The 18,386-nt window shown below is 37.3% G+C and overlaps 1 protein-coding gene across 1 annotated transcript in view; it reads left to right on the top strand.

The window, feature by feature from the left end:
• The first annotated feature begins 262 nt into the window (after window positions 1-262).
• Window positions 263-18,386, top strand: part of CCDC141 (coiled-coil domain containing 141) — a 77,721-nt gene continuing 59,597 nt past the window's right edge. Inside the window, exons 1-6 of the mRNA XM_017834186.1 lie at window positions 263-328; window positions 4,057-4,234; window positions 7,081-7,192; window positions 9,361-9,593; window positions 10,995-11,117; window positions 18,122-18,313. Of these exons, the coding sequence (XP_017689675.1) occupies window positions 9,465-9,593; window positions 10,995-11,117; window positions 18,122-18,313 (444 nt within the window). The 5' untranslated portion in view covers window positions 263-328; window positions 4,057-4,234; window positions 7,081-7,192; window positions 9,361-9,464. The remainder of the gene's footprint in view (window positions 329-4,056; window positions 4,235-7,080; window positions 7,193-9,360; window positions 9,594-10,994; window positions 11,118-18,121; window positions 18,314-18,386) is intronic.

Raw genomic sequence — 18,386 nt, forward strand, 5'->3', positions numbered from 1 at the left:
TATTTGATTTGGTATTTCCTCTGCCCCCAATCCCATTACATATAGAGGGTCCCCCAGTGCAGTTTTGGTTTTGACAGCAAATTTCAGCTATAGTGCTTGCCTGCCTCTTGTCTCCACACGGTGAGATCACAAGAGATTTTACCAGAAAACCTTGTATCCACTGTATCATTAAACTTCAATTTTTTTTGTTTTCTCAAACAAAGATGGTGATAATTGTCCTGGGCAAATCTATTTTCAAGTGTGAGGTTTAAGGTAATTAAGCAATGGGGATCCTTAATGAAACCAGCTGACTGCAGAGTTCACTGGAGGACTGATACTTCAGAAGAAGGTAGGTTGAGAAATTGGAAAACGTGGTCAAAAAATTTTTTTCCCGTGATTTACAGGAAAAGACTTTTGTCCTGACAAATGGATTCTGAATGTGTTACTGGACACTGTGATAGATCAATCTCTTGGGAAAGAAACATTTGAGCAACTGACTTATTGTCTTGATCAGGACTGGTGCTGATGGCCTCCGGTAAAAGTGTATTTGTAAAAGGGTCATAGATAGTACCTGTAGCTGTCAGGTCTAACACCACCAGCAAGTCACAGACAGTCAATTCAGTGATTTGTTTTACAGCAGTACTGCACTTTTAAGGTGAACTCCTGACTGCGCTAATTCATTTCATATTAGTTAGGCTCTGAGCACTCTTCTATCACATATAATTTAGTCTTTAGAGTAAAACTCAAGCTCAAATCTAAATATGATTTAAATTGACATTAGATGTTTGACTACTGCATGTGCCACATTCTGACAAACCCTTTCAGCTTACACCTAACACAGACATATCAGTAGCAAGATTTTGAAACATGCAGAGCACTTTCAATACCCTGACATGGTTCCCTTGCTACAAAGGGCCAAGTGCCCTGTGTACCTTTGCACTTACTGTTGATCCTCAGTCCCTAATTCATCCTTGCAACTCTCAGCTTCTCTTTCATCATTCATCAAGACTTCTTCTGGTTCAAAATCTTCTCCAGTCCTTTGACTTCCATCTCCCTGTTTTAATTTCTACTTTTTCTTATCCTTTTTTAAATTGTCCTTTCTCTCATTTTACATTATTTTACCATGGTGAGAGCTAAATCTTTTGTCTCCTGCTGCATTTCAAGAAGAGAAATTGGAGGTCCTGAGGTGACTGATCAGTCATCTGTGTGGTGAAAGAACCAGAAGCTGCTTGGAGCAGACTACAGAACAATTCACCTTGGGCACAGCATTGCAGTACCCCGTATAAAGAGCTTGAAGTGACTTTCAGATGGGAACGCTCTGGCAAGATGGGCTTTCAGATCCTGGGATAACAGCAAGGGAGACTCCAAAGGCGTATGGACCTTCCAGAGCTGATCCAGGGTGCTTGTCCCTGGGACCTTCAGATAAATCTAATAAGGACATGCTGACAGACCACTTTATTGTTTTCCCTACTACATCCAGGTAAAGATATTGATTTTTCTATGCGTATCTCTCAGGGAAGAATGGCTTCTGGTGACGTTAAAACACTAGGTGCAGTGGTGTGAAAAAGTGACACCTATCTCTAGTTTGACAGCATGAGTTGCTATGCTTTTGAAATCAATTCCTTCAGGACCTTGAGCTGTGACAGAAATCTTCCCGTAGCAGCTCCCTGTTCAACTTTCACTGTGTGGGATACCCAGTTCTGGTGCCCAAGGGAGCCGAATGTGGAGAACAACAAGTTGACAGTTCTCTATTTCTTATGGTCCTAGTCGAGATACTGTTTGGTGCTCTAATGGAAAAAGGCATGAGAACACCTTGGATTCTTGCATATTTTTGTGTGGAGAAGGAATAATTCCTGGAACTGTAGAGGTCCAGCTGTGAGGACACTCTGGAGTAAGGTGACCGATGGCATATTATTAGGCTGGAACAGCACTGCCACTTCCTGAGTAGTGTTTCAAACAAAAGCTGAAGGCTGTATGATGAAAATGAGAACATTTCAACTCTCCTTTGTCCTGTCACTTCTTCCTTAAGAAAACAGCTGCAGGCTCCCATCCCTACCCTGGCCACCCTAGCAGCATAGAGCAGCCAGAGGTGGCAACTTTTCAGTAATCAAGAGCCACGGAGCTGGTGGCAAAGCCTAAGAAGGGAGGAAAAAACCCTACTCTTCAGATTTTGGAAGAAGAAATAAAACCCACCAGCTCTAACACATGAAAGGTGATGCTGTCCTAAAGATCATACTATATCTCAGCAGCCTGCACTCAGTTTCCTAAACCAAGAGGTTCTTTGTGTGGTAGACCACAAGAAAAGCCACTTGAGTACTAGAAAAAAAATACTTTGCAGCTATATTTCTTCAATGTTTTCCACTAGCATAAGTGTATATTCATTCCAGATGATCTCCCTTCAGGATTAAATCTAATATTCCCCTCTATGATGTCTTGTAGTACACATTGTCATGCAGACAGCTCACTCATCATAGTGTCACTTGGAAGCAGTGTGAAGAATGCTGATCTGTATAAATTCTCGGTACCAAGTTTCTGTCCCTTGAACCAGTCCTATTGCACTGAACCACCTGCTACTGCAGACAGCAGCATTCAGATCTAATGCAGTTTGAGTGCCCAGAACAAGCAAAAAAAATCACCTGTTGCTGGTGATTGTACAGCAGCAGGAACTCTTGCTATGAATGTCAAACAATGGTTCTGAAGCATGTAAATCCATCTTCACTGTTCTTCAGTGCTGAGAGAGTATTGAGGGGGGGAAACAGTTTTGGTTTGGTTTTTTGGTTTGTTTTTTTTTAATTTGTTTTGGGGTTTTTTTGTTTGTTTGTTTTGTTTTGTTTTTAATTGTAGGCAATGTTTCCTAGATTTATGTGGGACTTGAATTTTAACAACCCAGTTCCAGGCAAGTGAGCTGGGGTGGGTGGAGCTGGAATTCCAGTACTTCCTGGTTTTAACTTCTCCTATGTGTGCTGCGCAGTTCAGTAGTTACCTGAAAAGGAGAGGCAGGACCTGGTACATTCTCACTGTTTGAGGTACCATGATCTGAAAGAGGGACATATGTGACCAGAACATACAAAGGAATGTTCAGCAGTGTGAACCTTCAAGTAGCAGTTATTCAAAATGGAGGTATCTTTTTATAATGAAACAAAGCACTGCTATTTATAACTCTGCTGATAAATGACTTTTGAAAAAGGATTATAAAGCCTCATGGTTCTCTAATGCTTAAAATTCAACTCCTCTGCTGAATTTTTCTTTTCTGGATAAACCCTCCCCAGTATCAGAGGTCTAAAGTAATTTGCTAGTAGAAAGGTGGCTGTATAACAGCTTTTACTTGTTCTAATTTTAGCTTTCTGAAATTTGTGTCCATTTAAATCAACTTTTCCAAAGAATAGTACCAATATGACTTTTATGTTTTAGTGTGGTTAGCATGATTATATCCATTTAATTAGTCCCCTATTAACTGAATGACTCTTGCTGATCTGTTTGCATCGTTGCTGGCTGACTGCTTTTTATAAGACTAAACAGAGGCTTTTCAATTTTAAAAGGTGGTCCTAAGAACCCAGTTACACTGTTTCAACTGTCTCTTTGAACAGTCTGTGTGGTTTTGATTTCATAAGTTTAATACATACATCTATATTTATGTAGAAACATTGAAAAAATTAAAGGGAAATAGTCTTAATACAGTTAAATTGTAAATGTAAGTTAAACACAGAAATGAGTGACATGGGGCAAAAGTGCCGCTGTACTTTATTAGCGGTACAGTTTGTAGTTGCCTTGAGACTTAGATGTACATTACAATCTGTATCTTAATTTTACTTCTTTACAGGGAGAAAGAGTAGCCTGTCTCACATCTATATTTGGTGCAGAGTGCATACTCCACTGTGCTAACACACCACATCAGGAAGGAATTTCAAATGCTCCCAAGGAATTTAGCAACAAAAGTCCTGTTGGCTTTCCTTACATGCATGGGCAAGGGAGCATACTAATCTTTCGTAATAAACTGTTCTCTTTCTGCTGCTGCTGCTGCTGGAGCCTGAAAAACGGACTAATGAACTCTCTAATGTCTCTTCGCCCTCCTGACAGAGTTGAATACACTGGGCCACCGTCTTCTCTTTTGACAAGCTGACTGATGTGTGTGCCACCTGAGAGCTGTTAAAACAGCTTCACTTTTGCATTCATCAGAGTAGAGCTCCATAGGCATTTGTTTTGGACAACACCCAGTGAGGCACAAATGTTGAGCTTTGCCGGGGGTGATGATGGGGTAAGTCTGTTCTCAGCTGATTCTGAGAAAACCTAAGTGGAGAGCCTCCATAGACTTAAGAGCATATGCTTGTGTCTTCACTTGGGATCTGAGAGAGAATGAGATGTGATCACTTCACACCTGTGTAATGTTTTCTGTTTTGTTTAATTTCTTCACCCCATTCAGTTCAACTCTTCACTATTTTTATTTTGCCATCATATTTACATTTGAATAGTCATCAAGTCACTTCTAACAGTCTTTTCGGTAGCTGTCACTTTAAGGAAAAGTGTAAATTCCTCTTTATCTTATATGTAAGCCAGGTGAAGAACAGAAAGACAATTTTTTAAGTAACAGATGCTAGAAAGAATGGTCGTTCTTTATATAACATTTAGAAGCTGGAGTTCTAAATTTAAAGCTTATATGAGCTTTCTTAAAATTAGAGTTGAGGCTGACGCAATATAACATTTGGTTGGTAAACCCTAGTTAAATTTGGTGGATCTTTTTCTATCGTTTGATAAATAGTAAAGATTTAGGTACTATTTTGACAAGTGCTAGGTACAAATACCATACATACTTGGTGGAAATCCTCTAAGATCCAAAAAGAGGGATATGGGAAAGAGAATGCTTTGGGATGAAAGAGTGGGACCTGAAATGTTTCAGTTGTCATTGCTTCCCAGGTTGGTTTACTGTGTGCATTTTTTTAAATGTCGTTGTCCTTTTAAGCAAACAAATAGTGATTTTGCTCTTACCATTGCACTGAATTTGCAATATTAAGCTGTTTGCCAGTTTCTTGATCTCAGATACACTGCTAATTTTACAGTTAGCAGTGTTGTTTCATTTTTCTTCCACGAAGACATATTCAGTATGACAGGGATAAACCAGGATAACTTTTGGTATTTTCTTAGCTTTGTATGATGATGCTTTTTGGGTAGCTTTTTCTCTTCCTGCTGTTTCTTAGTGTGATATAAAAGTGTGTTCAGGATTGGTGATGAAGGAGCAAGAGTACAAGGGTTTTTATTAGAAGATGCACAAGTAAAATGGGAAGATACAAGCTGCAATTCTTCACTGTATTTCTGTGTTTAGAATGAAATTAATCTGGAACTATCAAACAATAATATGGAACATGGTTTGGTTTTGCCATTTTTTCTAGGGGAAAGCAGGGTGTCTTTTACCCCCGGGCACTTTTTCACAGCTGTTCCCTAACCCTTTACTGGGACTTTTGAGCCTTCTCTTTCCATGGTGGCAAGGAGAGCACAACCCCTTTCGGAGCCAGCAGGGTCCTGGGCTACTTTTGCGCCACCTTTTCTTAAGCTCCTGTGCTCTTAGCTAACAGGGAAATGCTTTCTGCCTGTGCTGAAGCTGTTACCTACCTAAAGTTAATCTCATTTACCCTGGCTGACCCTTTCCCTCCCTCTTGCAGCCAATAACCCCCCACTTTTGGGAGCAGGGATTGCTTCTTCCCCACTTGCTGCACCTGTCCTATCTCAGCAACTTGGGCAGCAGAGACAGGTGCACTGCCAGATGGGGAGCCAGTCCTGTCTGGGCACCCTTCACCCCTGGGTGTCCAGGACTTTGGGAGGACAGACTTTCCTCAGTTCAGCCAGTCTCCCAGTCTCAGGGCCCTGCTGGGCTGTGGAGCAGCTCATGCTGGTCCTTGCCCTGCCTCTGGGTGTGGGAAGTTAGTTTGTGCCCAGTTTGTCCTGAGTCTCTGGCCCTCACTAAAAAAGGAATGTCTGCAAGGGCTGCAGTTTCCTTCTGTTTTCTGTCAGCCTTCTCTCTAGGGCAGTTATCTGCAAGGAGTCCTTCTTTCTAACTCAGTGTTGAGAAAGAGGCAGTGTTGCAAGTTAATGTTCCCCACAGGCCATTTATGTACTTTCTGACTTCGGAGAGAAGGCGTTTCTGTTTCCCGCATTTCTGCCCTGACTGCTGCTGGTATAGTTTTTATCATTCTTTGTTTGGGGTATAGGAAAACCTGGTTAGAATTTCAACCTGTTTGATAGCCTAGAAACTTATTCGACTAGTGTAGGGTACAGAGAAGCCTCTTCCAGGAGAAATACCTACCCCATGCTCAACCCTCACACTTGATGTGACCTCCATGTCTGCCTTATGAACTTGGGGGAACTCGCAAGACTTCTTGCTTTCATGCCCTCATTCCTGATGATACCTGAAAATGGTACCTACTCAAGAAGTAGGATGATAGGAACCAGTAAAAAGCAGCAAGCATAGACTTAGAGAGACTGACAGGGGTTCCAGGTGGGGCTCCCAGAGTAAAGCAGTGTTTGTATATTTTTTTCCAAGCTGTGTGTAACCCGTCAGTTTGTGGGATTCTTCCTTCCTCTGTCCTCCTTCACTTTTTCGCTATGCACCCTGTTCTCCCAAATGTGAGACAAGGAAGGAAGAGAAGATCTGCTACATTTACAAAGCAGTCAAAGTAAAGGACCTTGTGTCTTCGAGGCTTCAGGGAGTGAACTTTGTTTCTCCCAGAGCCATTTTGATAGTACACGTGCTGCTCCGAAGCTCTTAACAGAAAGCAACTTGTCTCCAAGAAAGACAGGCCCTTTTCCTATGCATAGCTATCTAAACTATGATTACCACACTTCCCTTGCTACACATGAGAAAAACACCTCATGTGTTTCTCATGAGGTGGATAAAGCACATTCCATGTTGACAATGAAGTGAATTTTCTCACATTTACCTCTCAAATCCTTTTTACATACACTTGTTTCAGCTAATACACTTACAGTCCCGAAACTGAATTTTTTTCTCTATTTTCCTGAGATTGTTTCCTTTGTTCAGTTTCATTGTTTCCTATGGACAGCTGGTGAACTCATTTCTTCTTGTCATTCTTACTCTCCTCTTTCACACAGCAGTAGCAAATGGAAGATATTTCTCCCTCCTGATGCAGATAGCCTGCCTGTTTCTGGGTGCTACCAGGATTGTTGGTTGTTTGGTTCAGACAGAGGAAAAAATGACAGATAGGTAAGTAAACAAGACTGAGAAAGGCATGCTTGTTAAATTTTGTTTCCCTAGGCACAGCTGAAATGTCTCATCATGCAGCACCAAAATTCTCAACTTTTTCTCCCACAGTTGGGCTCCAAGATCTGTTTTGATACCTTGATACCTCTTCTCTGCCTGCTACTGTGATATTTCCCCATCCCTATCTTGTATGCTTAGCATAAGCCAAATAAATACAATAACCATGCATTTGTTATCAGATGTTCTGAATCACTTGGCTCAGTTGCTGCCAAATTTGCTTACAGTCAACTTCTTGAGTGTGGCATTTTTCCCTTATTTCCAGATGTCAGCACTATGAAAAATGATACCTCATTTACTTGAGTGAAAAGCAGCTCTTGTGTCTGGCTGTCCTAATGAGATGATGGATTGGCCCAACTTGTGCCATGAAAAAGTGCACTTAGAATGTGCTTCTGAGAGAATGAAGACTCACGGACATAGTACCAAAATTGATTTCTAAATTCTTTTGTAAGAGTAGCAAGAAGTCTGGCTGGTTTTTCCTAATTGGTTTTTCCAACAGCCAAGTTCTGTTTGTCCTCAGTCCTGCCTGCAGGGTGAAAAATTTGAAGTTGCTTGTCTTTTGGAATGTTTTTTTGAAAGCTTGAGTATTTAGCAGGTTTTGTACAATGGATCTGTCTTCCATTCAAACCAAAATAGGGCTCTCTTACGTTTCAGTTTTGAAGTTTTCTTTAGGACTTCCATCTCTCAGTTTTTGTGTTGGGATTAAGTACCAAACATTTCATTCTGCCACACCTATTACATGAATACACACACGACTCTCAAGAAAATCCATGTAGTGTTTCACTGGCAGGGTATCTGGGCATTTCACAGGTGTTGCAAAGAGCTTCAGAAAACTATGTGATATTTGTTCCTTTGCTGGCAGCTTGAGGGTTCATGGTTCTGTTTTGGCACAAGGGATGGGTTTTGCTTTTCCAAGCCCATTTTATTCAGCACAAACCACTGGAAAGTGCTTCTGTATATCCTGTTTGAAAGTCGTGGTTTGAAGTGGTGCTCAGATTAACATTATAATCTGCCAACAATTGGAGCGGGGGAGAAATGAACAAACGAAAAAATCCCAGACCTTGACACATCTGTTGAAATTCCGTGAAATAACCTTAAGTTTCTTCTAGTCCAAAATATTTTAGAATTTGCTTCCAGATCTTGGTTCCATGGCAGGTGTGTATGTTCTTGTTTGCAATTAGCAGATATAGTTTATATAAAAATGTCTCTAAATGTCACATATTTTTAAACAAATCAAACAAGCAGATGCTTAGGGGAGAGTTGTGCATGTAGTTTCTTGAGTGGAACTGTGTTTCCAGAGAGACCTGCAAGCCTAAACAACAGTGTCACTTTCTCAGCTGTTCTGTGGAAGGAAACCCAGCAGCTGCTGTCTCATAGTGTGGGTACTTGTGGCATGCTCTGGGTTAATGGCAATAGAATTAATATGCCAAATCAATACTGTAATCTAAACATGTCTAATAATTCCCTCCACTGAATAAAAACCTTAAGTGGAGTTTAAGCGACTATTAGAGAGGTTTCCTTATGCTCACTTAGAATAAAATGAAGACAGTAGAAACAATTTAGGATTAAATTAAAAAGCAGGTAAATTATCTTAATCTTACACAGGAATAAAACACTGCTTAAGAATTCAGACAAAGTACTTGGTTTCCTTCTCTGGTTGTTATGGTCACTATCCCTTTAAATATTTTTGGATTAAAAATCCCCTGATTTGATTTAACATTTGATTTATATACACATGCTCATCCTGTTTAAATACTTTGATTCAGTGGAAGAATTATGTTGAGCATATATTTCTGGCAAGCGAGAAAATATTTTACGTGTAGAATGTGAAAATGGAGATTGTATAGTTTCGTGTTTTGAAACCTGATAACACTGGGTTTGTCTGTATAGAATCAATAGTGATTTTTTTTTCCTACCTCTTTTGAGAACTTCTTTTCCTTTGTTTAGCTGGTGTCAGGTGGTGTCCAAGGAAGAAGCCCTTTGCACTTCAGAGGGTGACAAAAAAGAACAGACAGCTTAATGCTACCAAACTAGGGGTGTGTCAAATCTCTCTCAAGAATGATAAACTCAATGGAGTTGTCTATTTTTAACCTCCCATTCTTTCCTTTTGGCAGACTAATCAGTGTTAGCTGAGCTGTTTCACTGAATGAATCCAAGCGACTCTGGTGCTTTCTGAAATGAACAGTGGACCTTGCAAGAGCATTTCAAGTCTGCTTTAATGTATGAAGTCCCATTGTCAAACGCAATGTCAGATGAAGCCAGTTCAGAGCAGAAACCTTCTACAACAACGGTCAGTTCAGTTGCTGTTCAGGCTGGGGATGCCAGTATTGTCATAGCTGTACTTAAGGTAAGGCAGCAGCTGCTGGTATGTCTGTTCTTGTCTTTTTGCTGATTATTACTTCTTTTAAAGGTTCTGTGCAAATGAATAGTTAGCATAAAATAATAAGGCAAGGCCAGTTAATCAGTCAATATCTAATAGAACTTTCTCGGAAGTTAACACTTGTTTCTGTTCACAATTACTCCTTGTGGCTTTTCATTTTTTTTCAAATAGAATAAACAATTTAGCTAAAATATCTAGGCTCTTGGAGGCAAGGAGTTCCTCCTACTCTGTTTAAAAGGTAAGAGATAAATGAAGAGTGCCATGAAAATGTGTTAATAAGCGTGATGATTCCAGTTGAGACTCCTTGAATTATTTTAAACTGTACTCAGCAATAATTTTACATAAATGGTCTACCAACTCCACAAATGAAGTATTTGCTGGGAAAAACCTGATAATAAGTGGTTATTTTTGGAAGCTGTAAATTCATATTCCCATGTGTTTCAGTAGAAACTCTTATGTGCGTATAGTTGTGCTTATAAGCACCTAAAGGCCTGTTTTGTGAGCTGGAATGCACGCCTACAGCTTACACAAAATTTGGCATTGGGAGTAAAGCTGGATGCTGGTAATGAATCCCAGCTGGAATTTATTGGCAGTTTGATTTTTCATTCTCCAGGCAACCTGGGAAACATGCTAGCCTCAGCAACTAGGGTTTGTCTGTAATGCAGAATAAGGTGATAATGAGTTAGGCTGTCAGGTTATTATTCAGGATAGGAGTACCTCAGCTGTGGGAATGCTTTTTCCTATCAGTTGTCACCCTTCCTGTGAGGTGGTCTGCTGCTACAGGGGAGTAATTTCATTGCAAGGAGACTCAAGTTTAGGTGAAGTAATTTATTTTTCCCCTCTGTCCTGTAAATCATGCTGGCTTCCAGTGACATCACTGCTTTGGTCCTTATCACCATCCTTTGGTTCCTGTTCTAAAGGCTGTTAAGTGTCCCTGCTTCTGCTTCTGCAATCTCTTGATACATATATCCAGTATAGATGTGCTTTAGACCTATGTGGTAGAAATAAGATTTGGGGTTATGGTTTTTGCATCTGCTGTGATATATTTGTACCTTCTGCCCTCTCCACCCACCCACCAAGTTTCATTAACTATCTGTATCATCTTCAGATGAAAGGGGAGATGAGTTGGAGAAATGTTTTTGGCTCATTGTGATAATTTTACTCTTCATGGGCAAAACTAAAATCATAGCACTGATTGGGTAACACTAGAGTGTGGGATTTTGTTACCTGTTTCAAAAGAAATGAAGTTTATACTGTGTTCTGTGTCTTTGTCATGTGTATGGCCCCTGAGAGCTGAGAGTCTGTGTGAATAAATAAATGAAAGAAAGCTTGTGTTTTCTGAAGGCTGTAATTGTTTACTTATTACAGTGTGGAAAATGGGTGAAGCTTCAGCTGGCTGAATCAACACCAAATATATTAGAAATTGGCAGCAATCAGGATGAGACTAAAAAACTACTGCAAGATCATGAATTCCTCCTATCTAAGCTGAAGGTAAGATGTGATGGGACCACGAAAAATTCATCTAGTCATTATAGTTCAGGTACAACAGCTAATGTAGATGCCCGTGCCTCCTATTGCAATGTTGTGTTTAGGTTAAATTCCTCACAGAAAAAAATATGTTCACCCTTTGTTAGTGTAGCAGATCTTCAATGATCCTGCTGGGTCCCTTCCAATTTAGGATATTCTATGATTTTTTTGGTAGTTGGGTCTCTGCAATGGAAAAATATGCTTCTGACAGTAGCAGTAAAGACACAGGTTTTTTTCTGCTTTATACATCGGTGTCAAGTCAAATGAAAAAATCCTATAGCCCTTAGTAACTGCTAAATATAATGGAATATCAATTTATGTTTTTAGTTCACCAATGTTGTGAAAAGTTTGATTATTTTATAGCAACTCAAGTTCCTTGTAAGTCTGAAGTAGATATTCCAGGAACATTTTTATTAAATGTTGATTGATATAAGTTCCAGTAAAATGCTACTGTAACATTAAAATAGCTCATCTTCAGCTAGGAAGATTTCAGCTAAGTAGCTGTCCTGAAATCAGATTATGGTGTTCTTGAGAACAGATTATAAGAACAGTGGCATTTGGACACTGAGTTACATGCTTGCATGAAAAAATGAATTATTTTAAATGTGTATATTTGACACTGAGAAGAGTCTGAAGGCACCTAAAAAGAGATTTTGTTTTCATGTTTTTATAGGGCAGATTCACTTTATATCTGTAGACAAATAAATTCCTCTAAAATCTGTGAAGCTCTGCACAATATCTTATCCTTTTTTTTTTTTACATTACATAAACTTTAGATCTGAAAGAGGAAACCTGAATTGAATAGGATCAAGTATTTCATTTAATACCAGTGACTATGTGCTTCCCCAATCATTAAAAATTTCCAATGCTTGTAAGGTAATTTAATACAGTATGTAGAGAATGTAGCTAATACGGTGCATGGTGTTGATTTTGAATAACATGAAGAATAGAATTACAAAAGAAACCACACCAAACATTCCCAAACAACAAAAATCCCCCCCAAATCCTAGAAAGAGATGGTTCTGCTCTCTTTATTTATGCAAGTGCCTCACCTTTATTGCCACTAGTGCTACATTTGGGCATTCTTGAAACAAGCTGCTGTACCTGTTTGAACAATTCAGAATTAGATGAGTTCTTACACACTGATGACAGGAAGAAGCTGATTTTTTTTTCCTCCTAATTCTCAAAAATAAATTTTAAACAGTGGAAAAAGAAAACAATAATTTTCATCTTTGAAAGAAAAACAAATATTCAAATAACATTTTACCATCTAGTCAAATAAGGTCAGAAAATTTATTATGCATAAACAGTTAAAGAATGCTTTTCATCCAAATACAGTGGGAAAAAGGCTCATTATTTCATGTTTTATACCTGCAGTCCTTACAAAATCCATCATTGATTAATGAGTATTCTGTAAAAGGACTAAGTTCAGAATTACTATTTTTCCTCTATAATACAAGAGCTGTGATAATATGGGACTGCAATGACATTGTAATTCTTCCTGACTCTGCATTTTTCAGCCATGACCCTTTGTGATTTATAGTAAGCTGTTAACAATTGTCAGTAATTACTTAGTCTTAAATCACTAAATCCACTCATCAAAGTTTTTCCGAGATTGAATCTCAGTCTTTGAAGTATTGTTTAGAGTAATTTTTTCCACTTAGCATCTGATAATGAATTAAGCATTAGCTGTGTGAGGATGGATAAAGAGGGAGTAATGTTTCAGACTTCAGCATTTATGGCCATAAAGATTTAGTTATTTATGAGAGGATAAAAATGAATTTAAAAATGTGGGCAGTAGAGGGGTTGAAAAGATCGAACAAAATTACAGTTGTTAGATGGTCTTTGTTTTGGTGGTGTCCAGTGTATGCAATTCCACTTGATCTTTTACCCTTAGTGAGCAACATAATTTTGTAAATTTGAACATTAATTAATTATGCAATTACATGAACATTCACCCAGCTGTGGTCTTACCCTGTACAGTTTGTAGTTCTTCCAAACTGGCTACAAGTTACTATTTTCTTTGACAATCTTTGTCCAACTGACACTATCAATGATAGTCTATTGCATCCTATAACATTTGTTTTTACTCTTAATTGGATCTTGGTATCTGGAATGCATTATAAATAATCTAAAAAAAAAAAAAAGGTAAAAATGAAGCTATGGCCTTATGCTCAAGTAAAACTTGTTCCAGTTATGTGCCAACAACGTGATACATTACCTTGGATTTACATAACTTTTTAAAACACTTACATGCAGTAGTGGTAATACTAATGCAGCATATGGCAAATCACAAATGTCTTGTTAGAACAGCGCATTAATAAAAATGAAGACTTCCATAAAACACATTATGAATAGCCATAAAAAAGTTGTAATTCTGAATAATGATAATTGCCATATTAACTTCATTTGTTTTATGTCAGTCTGTAACTTTTCAATGTTACAAGATTAGAAAATTACATTATAGTGAGAGGAAAAAAAGTTGTTTTTGCTTGCGTACTGTGCTTCCTTAAAAATGAGAGGACAGAATCCTTATACTTTCTAATTTAAGAGCTAGAAATTTTTACAAGTAGAAAAATTTATAATGAAGAATTTTTCCACTTGGATCCCAAGAAAATGGACAGGGTTTTGTGTATTGTAGAATTTTTCAGCCACTTGAATTTGAAATACAACAGTGAGGCAGCTTTGAATTGTTTTCCTTTTTCTCTTTTATTATTGTTTTAAAAAAAAAAAGCAAATCAAATCCTGGCAGATACCAATACTTGATATGCATATACTTAATTTCATTGATTAATCTAATACAATTCAATATTAAACTTTTGTGCAGGTCAGGAAAAAATTCTTGAATGAGTAATGATTTGATTATGAAACTAGTCCTGCTTAAGGGAAGATTTAGAGGATTAATACCAAATACATCTTTGGAATCAGTTGTGATTAACTTACCAACTTCTAGAAGATAATTTATGGAATAGTTGACCCTTCTGGTACTATGCCGTGTTATTCTATAAACTCATTCTAGGTTTTGATAACCCTTTGGCTTTTCCATTTCATTATTATTCTCATCCCACTGTATGGATTGTAAGTTATAACCAAAATTTTCAGGCCAAATTCTTTTGTCAACTTAATGTTGAAGATTCCCAGGTGTAAGGACAGAATTTGGCGCAGTGGCCAGTGATCAGTTTATAGTACTTCTGATGCTAGAGGAAACGGAATGTAATCCAGCTCAGTATTTCAGGGGATTATCTTTGACTAAGCAATATTAATAGGCCTTAAAAAAGCCTAAACTACCAGTTTGACACTGAGTAAGGCAGATGGTGCTTTAAAGGGTAATTGGAATAAACTTGTTGAAAAAGAAAACAGTAATTTCTAGACAATTTTTAAATTTCTTTTAATGGTCAGAATTACTGCAATAAAAAAGGTATGTGTACTTCAGGGCATTAGGGAAAAACATATCCAAAATAGTGTCCTTTGACAGAATGTATTCTATCACATTCATTACTGATTTACATTTGTTCCATTAAATTTGGAAATTAGGAACACCCTGCTGCTTTAATAAAAACCAAAATACAACTTTAGAAAAGGGGCCCATTTCAAATGTTTGTGGATTAGGAAACAGATGTGTTATTGTTAATAGAGTTGAAAAAATAAATGTCGAGCAGGAAAGAGTAAAACTGAGACTAAACAGAGATCATGTAAGGTGTTTACAACAACTAGTTAAAATTCTCCTCAGTAGTCTCAGCTAATATGTTGTGATTCTAAACTAATATATTCTGTTTCTGTTTTGCTAAATTAGACCATGTCAGCAGTAACAATTTTGTTGAAAACATCAACTTTTGTGATTTCATGCAAATCTCTTTCCCAACATCTGCCTTATCCTTCTGTAGGTGCCTTTCAGCAGGTTTATATGTTCTGGAAATGTAAATATATGTGCATGTACATTTTGATGTCTCATTTTTCACAATTTAAAAGAAAAAAAAAGTGAGATCAAGACCAGAAAACTTGAGACAAAACTCCCAGGAGGTAAAACAATGTAGACTGCATTGTGCATACACATTTCTCTGCCTTTCTTCTGTTCTCCATAATTCAGTTGCTTCCAAGAGAGGCTCTACCTTGAGATGATGTCTTAGTGTTTGAATCCCCCAATACTAAAACTCGTTGGATCATTTGAAGAAAAAAAAAAGACTGGGTGTGTGTGTGCGTGGCCATGACAATGTCAAAATCCCCACTAAGGCATTCTTGGTTTGCTTCCAAAGCTCTGGTTTTTATCATGAAAGAGGCTGTGGTAGAACCGCTAAAAAATAGAAGTAAATCTAGCCCATAAACTTAAGTTTAAAACCATCAATGTTATTAATTTGGCTCATGAACCTGAAGATTGCTCCTAATTACTTTATTTGCTTCAATTCACAGAGTATAAATTGCAAAATAGTAATTTATATGCTAATAGTCAAGAAAAACAAACTAGAAAATTGCATTCTTCAAAAAAAGCACTAGTATAATATGCTCATTTTTTGCATTGATATCTTTTAAATAAGCTTTTCAATTATTTCAAGTAAAATATTTTCATAATGCTTATTTTTCAGTAAATTTGTTATGGAAGAAATTATTTGTTAATATCTTCTGAATTATTGGCAATTAATTGTTGAAGTGCCCAACAGTACAATTAGCAGCAAAGTTCAGTTGCATTTTTATCACAAAGCAGAGCTGATTTTTGCAAGAGATTTGAACAAAAATGATAGAAGGTAGACTTGAATAAATATTTCTTTCAGTGTTAGTTCAGCTCAGTCATCAATTTCAGTATTTGCATAAGCAAAATTCCTACCAAAATAGTATTTGTCTCAAAGTAGCTTTATGACTATTTTCTGAGCCTTAAGTTAAAAATTGTGTTGTATAATTTTATAAACAAGGATTAATTTTAGCAGCATCTCAGTGAGGAGGGTAGTTTACACCTTGAAAACTCGGAGTTACAGAATCAGTGTACAACAATCAGGAAAGGCAAAAGATAGTTTCCCCCTATAATTCCTTGCTCTTTTAATGGAAGGTAAAGTACCCAAATAATGGACTGTGAACAAAGTAATACAAAATTGTATGAATATTAATTATAATATTAATTAAAATTATTGTAGCACAGCTTACATAAAAATATGTTTTTCGACCTTCAGTCACTTGCACTCTGTCTTTGCTGCAATATCAGACCCAAGTGTACCCCAAAAATGAGTGGTAGGAGAGTTGTGTGAGTGCACAACAGCTGCATTGCCAGGCAGTGAGCATGAATGGCACAGGCCTGGGGGTGTTAGCATTTGAAATGTCTTTTAAATATGTTGAAGTGATGGAATATTAGGATAAAAGCATGTCTAGTTTTATTTCAAAATATAAAGTAGTCAGCTCTTTAAAAAAAGTCTTTGCAAAAAAATTCCAAGTGGAACTACCTCAGATGTCACCTGTTCTTCCACAGTGTGTTCAGTACAGCTGTGAAAGTAGTCTGATCATTTTGGTGAAACTAACCTCCTAGTGACAAGCATTTTGTGTGTAAAGCTCTGAAAGTATTTTACCTCTTTTTTAACATGTCAGTATTGTCATAACAACTACTTCTTTTCATAGTTTAATATTAAGATGTTGAATTACTGAAGAGACCATCCATATCACATGCTCATTTAATTCCTGTTATATTAGCTACAGAGCTGGTCTAGAATGTTAAGAAAATATCATGCTGGATAATTAATGAATGCCACTACATATACAGAGTTGTTGTGCATGTAACAATTTTATGCCTCATCAAGAAAGAAACATCATAAAAGCTTCCCTTACTGCTTTACCTCATCAACTTTTTATCAAGTAGTATAAAAATGGCTGGTTTAGAAGTAGCATGTATTTTTTAGATGTATTGGTAGTGTTCAACAATGGCTCTCTCAAACTGTTCTCTGTCCTTTCATGCCAATGCTATTCATGGACAAAATAAAATTAAATACTCATTACTGCACTCAAAATTCTCTGGAAGAAAATATACATGTTTCATGATACATAGGAAATGAGACCTCTATATATACCTTTAACTTATGGACAGAGGCTATCAAGTAATTGCTTCTTTGTTATATTAATATTATTAAGCAGCAGCTGTGGTTATCTTATCTTGTAGTTACCACCATTGGTATTTTGTGTTTTTATTTTTTAGTTTATGGCATTCACTTTTTCCCATGAATTCAAGCTTACCTGCTAAAAGAAAATGCTTGGCATAATGAAGTTTGAAAATAATTTTACATTAAAAATATGGGTAAAGCATTTTCAGTTGTATCTAATAAGCATTCTGAAGCATACCTCATCCTACCCTGCAGTCACAGGGTGATGAACTCACATCCTTGTGTATTTCATTCATTCATCTTATTTCTTTTACTCTACACTTTGGCCTTAAAGCTTCTACAAGATTTTCATAAGATCTTTTTTCTAGGTGACAGAAAACAAGGCAAACTTCCTTTAGATCTGTTAACCAGGATTTGTCCAACAGAGGTATACATCGCAGTACTTGGACTCTAGCCTTTTTTGGAGGTTGAAAAAGAACCAAGGCTTTGTTAGCTCTAAAGACATTGTGGATATATTTAGGAAAATCCAATATTATATAGACAACATAATTTTTATAGCTTTGTGGATATAAATATTGTTGAGAGGTAATGATGTAAACCAATATAAGAAATACCAAGAAAGAGTTTAAAGAACTAGGTTAAAGATTGCAGTGAAAGAAGCATTTTCATTTAGACATTTTCATTCAGAACTTTCATGAGCTCGGCTCATTTACTTACCATTATCATTGTTTTGATGAAGCTGGGTTTTAAATTTTGTTAGTTGTACAGCCATATAATCTCTGTGGCTAGTTTATCAGACCCACTGAAAAAGTATCCTGACACCTGTATCAGCACAGTGTTTTTGATTTTGTTTACAGATTTCTTATGTTTTGCCTTTTTTTTTTTTCTTCTCAGGCCTTGGAAGAGCAGGTATGGGATCTGCTGCATGAAGCAGACAAGGTTGCAGAAGGGAACAAAGAAAAGAGCCAGATTTATGATGCTATGGCAGAGACCCTTGGGGATTCATGGGATGCCCTCATCATTATGTTAGAGAAGCGACAGGCACTTCTGGAACTTACTACAGTGTTCTTTGAAAATGCTCTAGAGGTTTGTATCTAAATCAAATGACTGTTTATTTGAAGCCTTTGCCCACTGTAATTTTATGCTGTTGTGTGTTGTT

The sequence above is a fragment of the Lepidothrix coronata genome, unplaced genomic scaffold (assembly GCF_001604755.1).
Source record: "Lepidothrix coronata isolate B3197 unplaced genomic scaffold, Lepidothrix_coronata-1.0 Scaffold7, whole genome shotgun sequence".
NCBI classification, from domain to species: domain Eukaryota; kingdom Metazoa; phylum Chordata; class Aves; order Passeriformes; family Pipridae; genus Lepidothrix; species Lepidothrix coronata.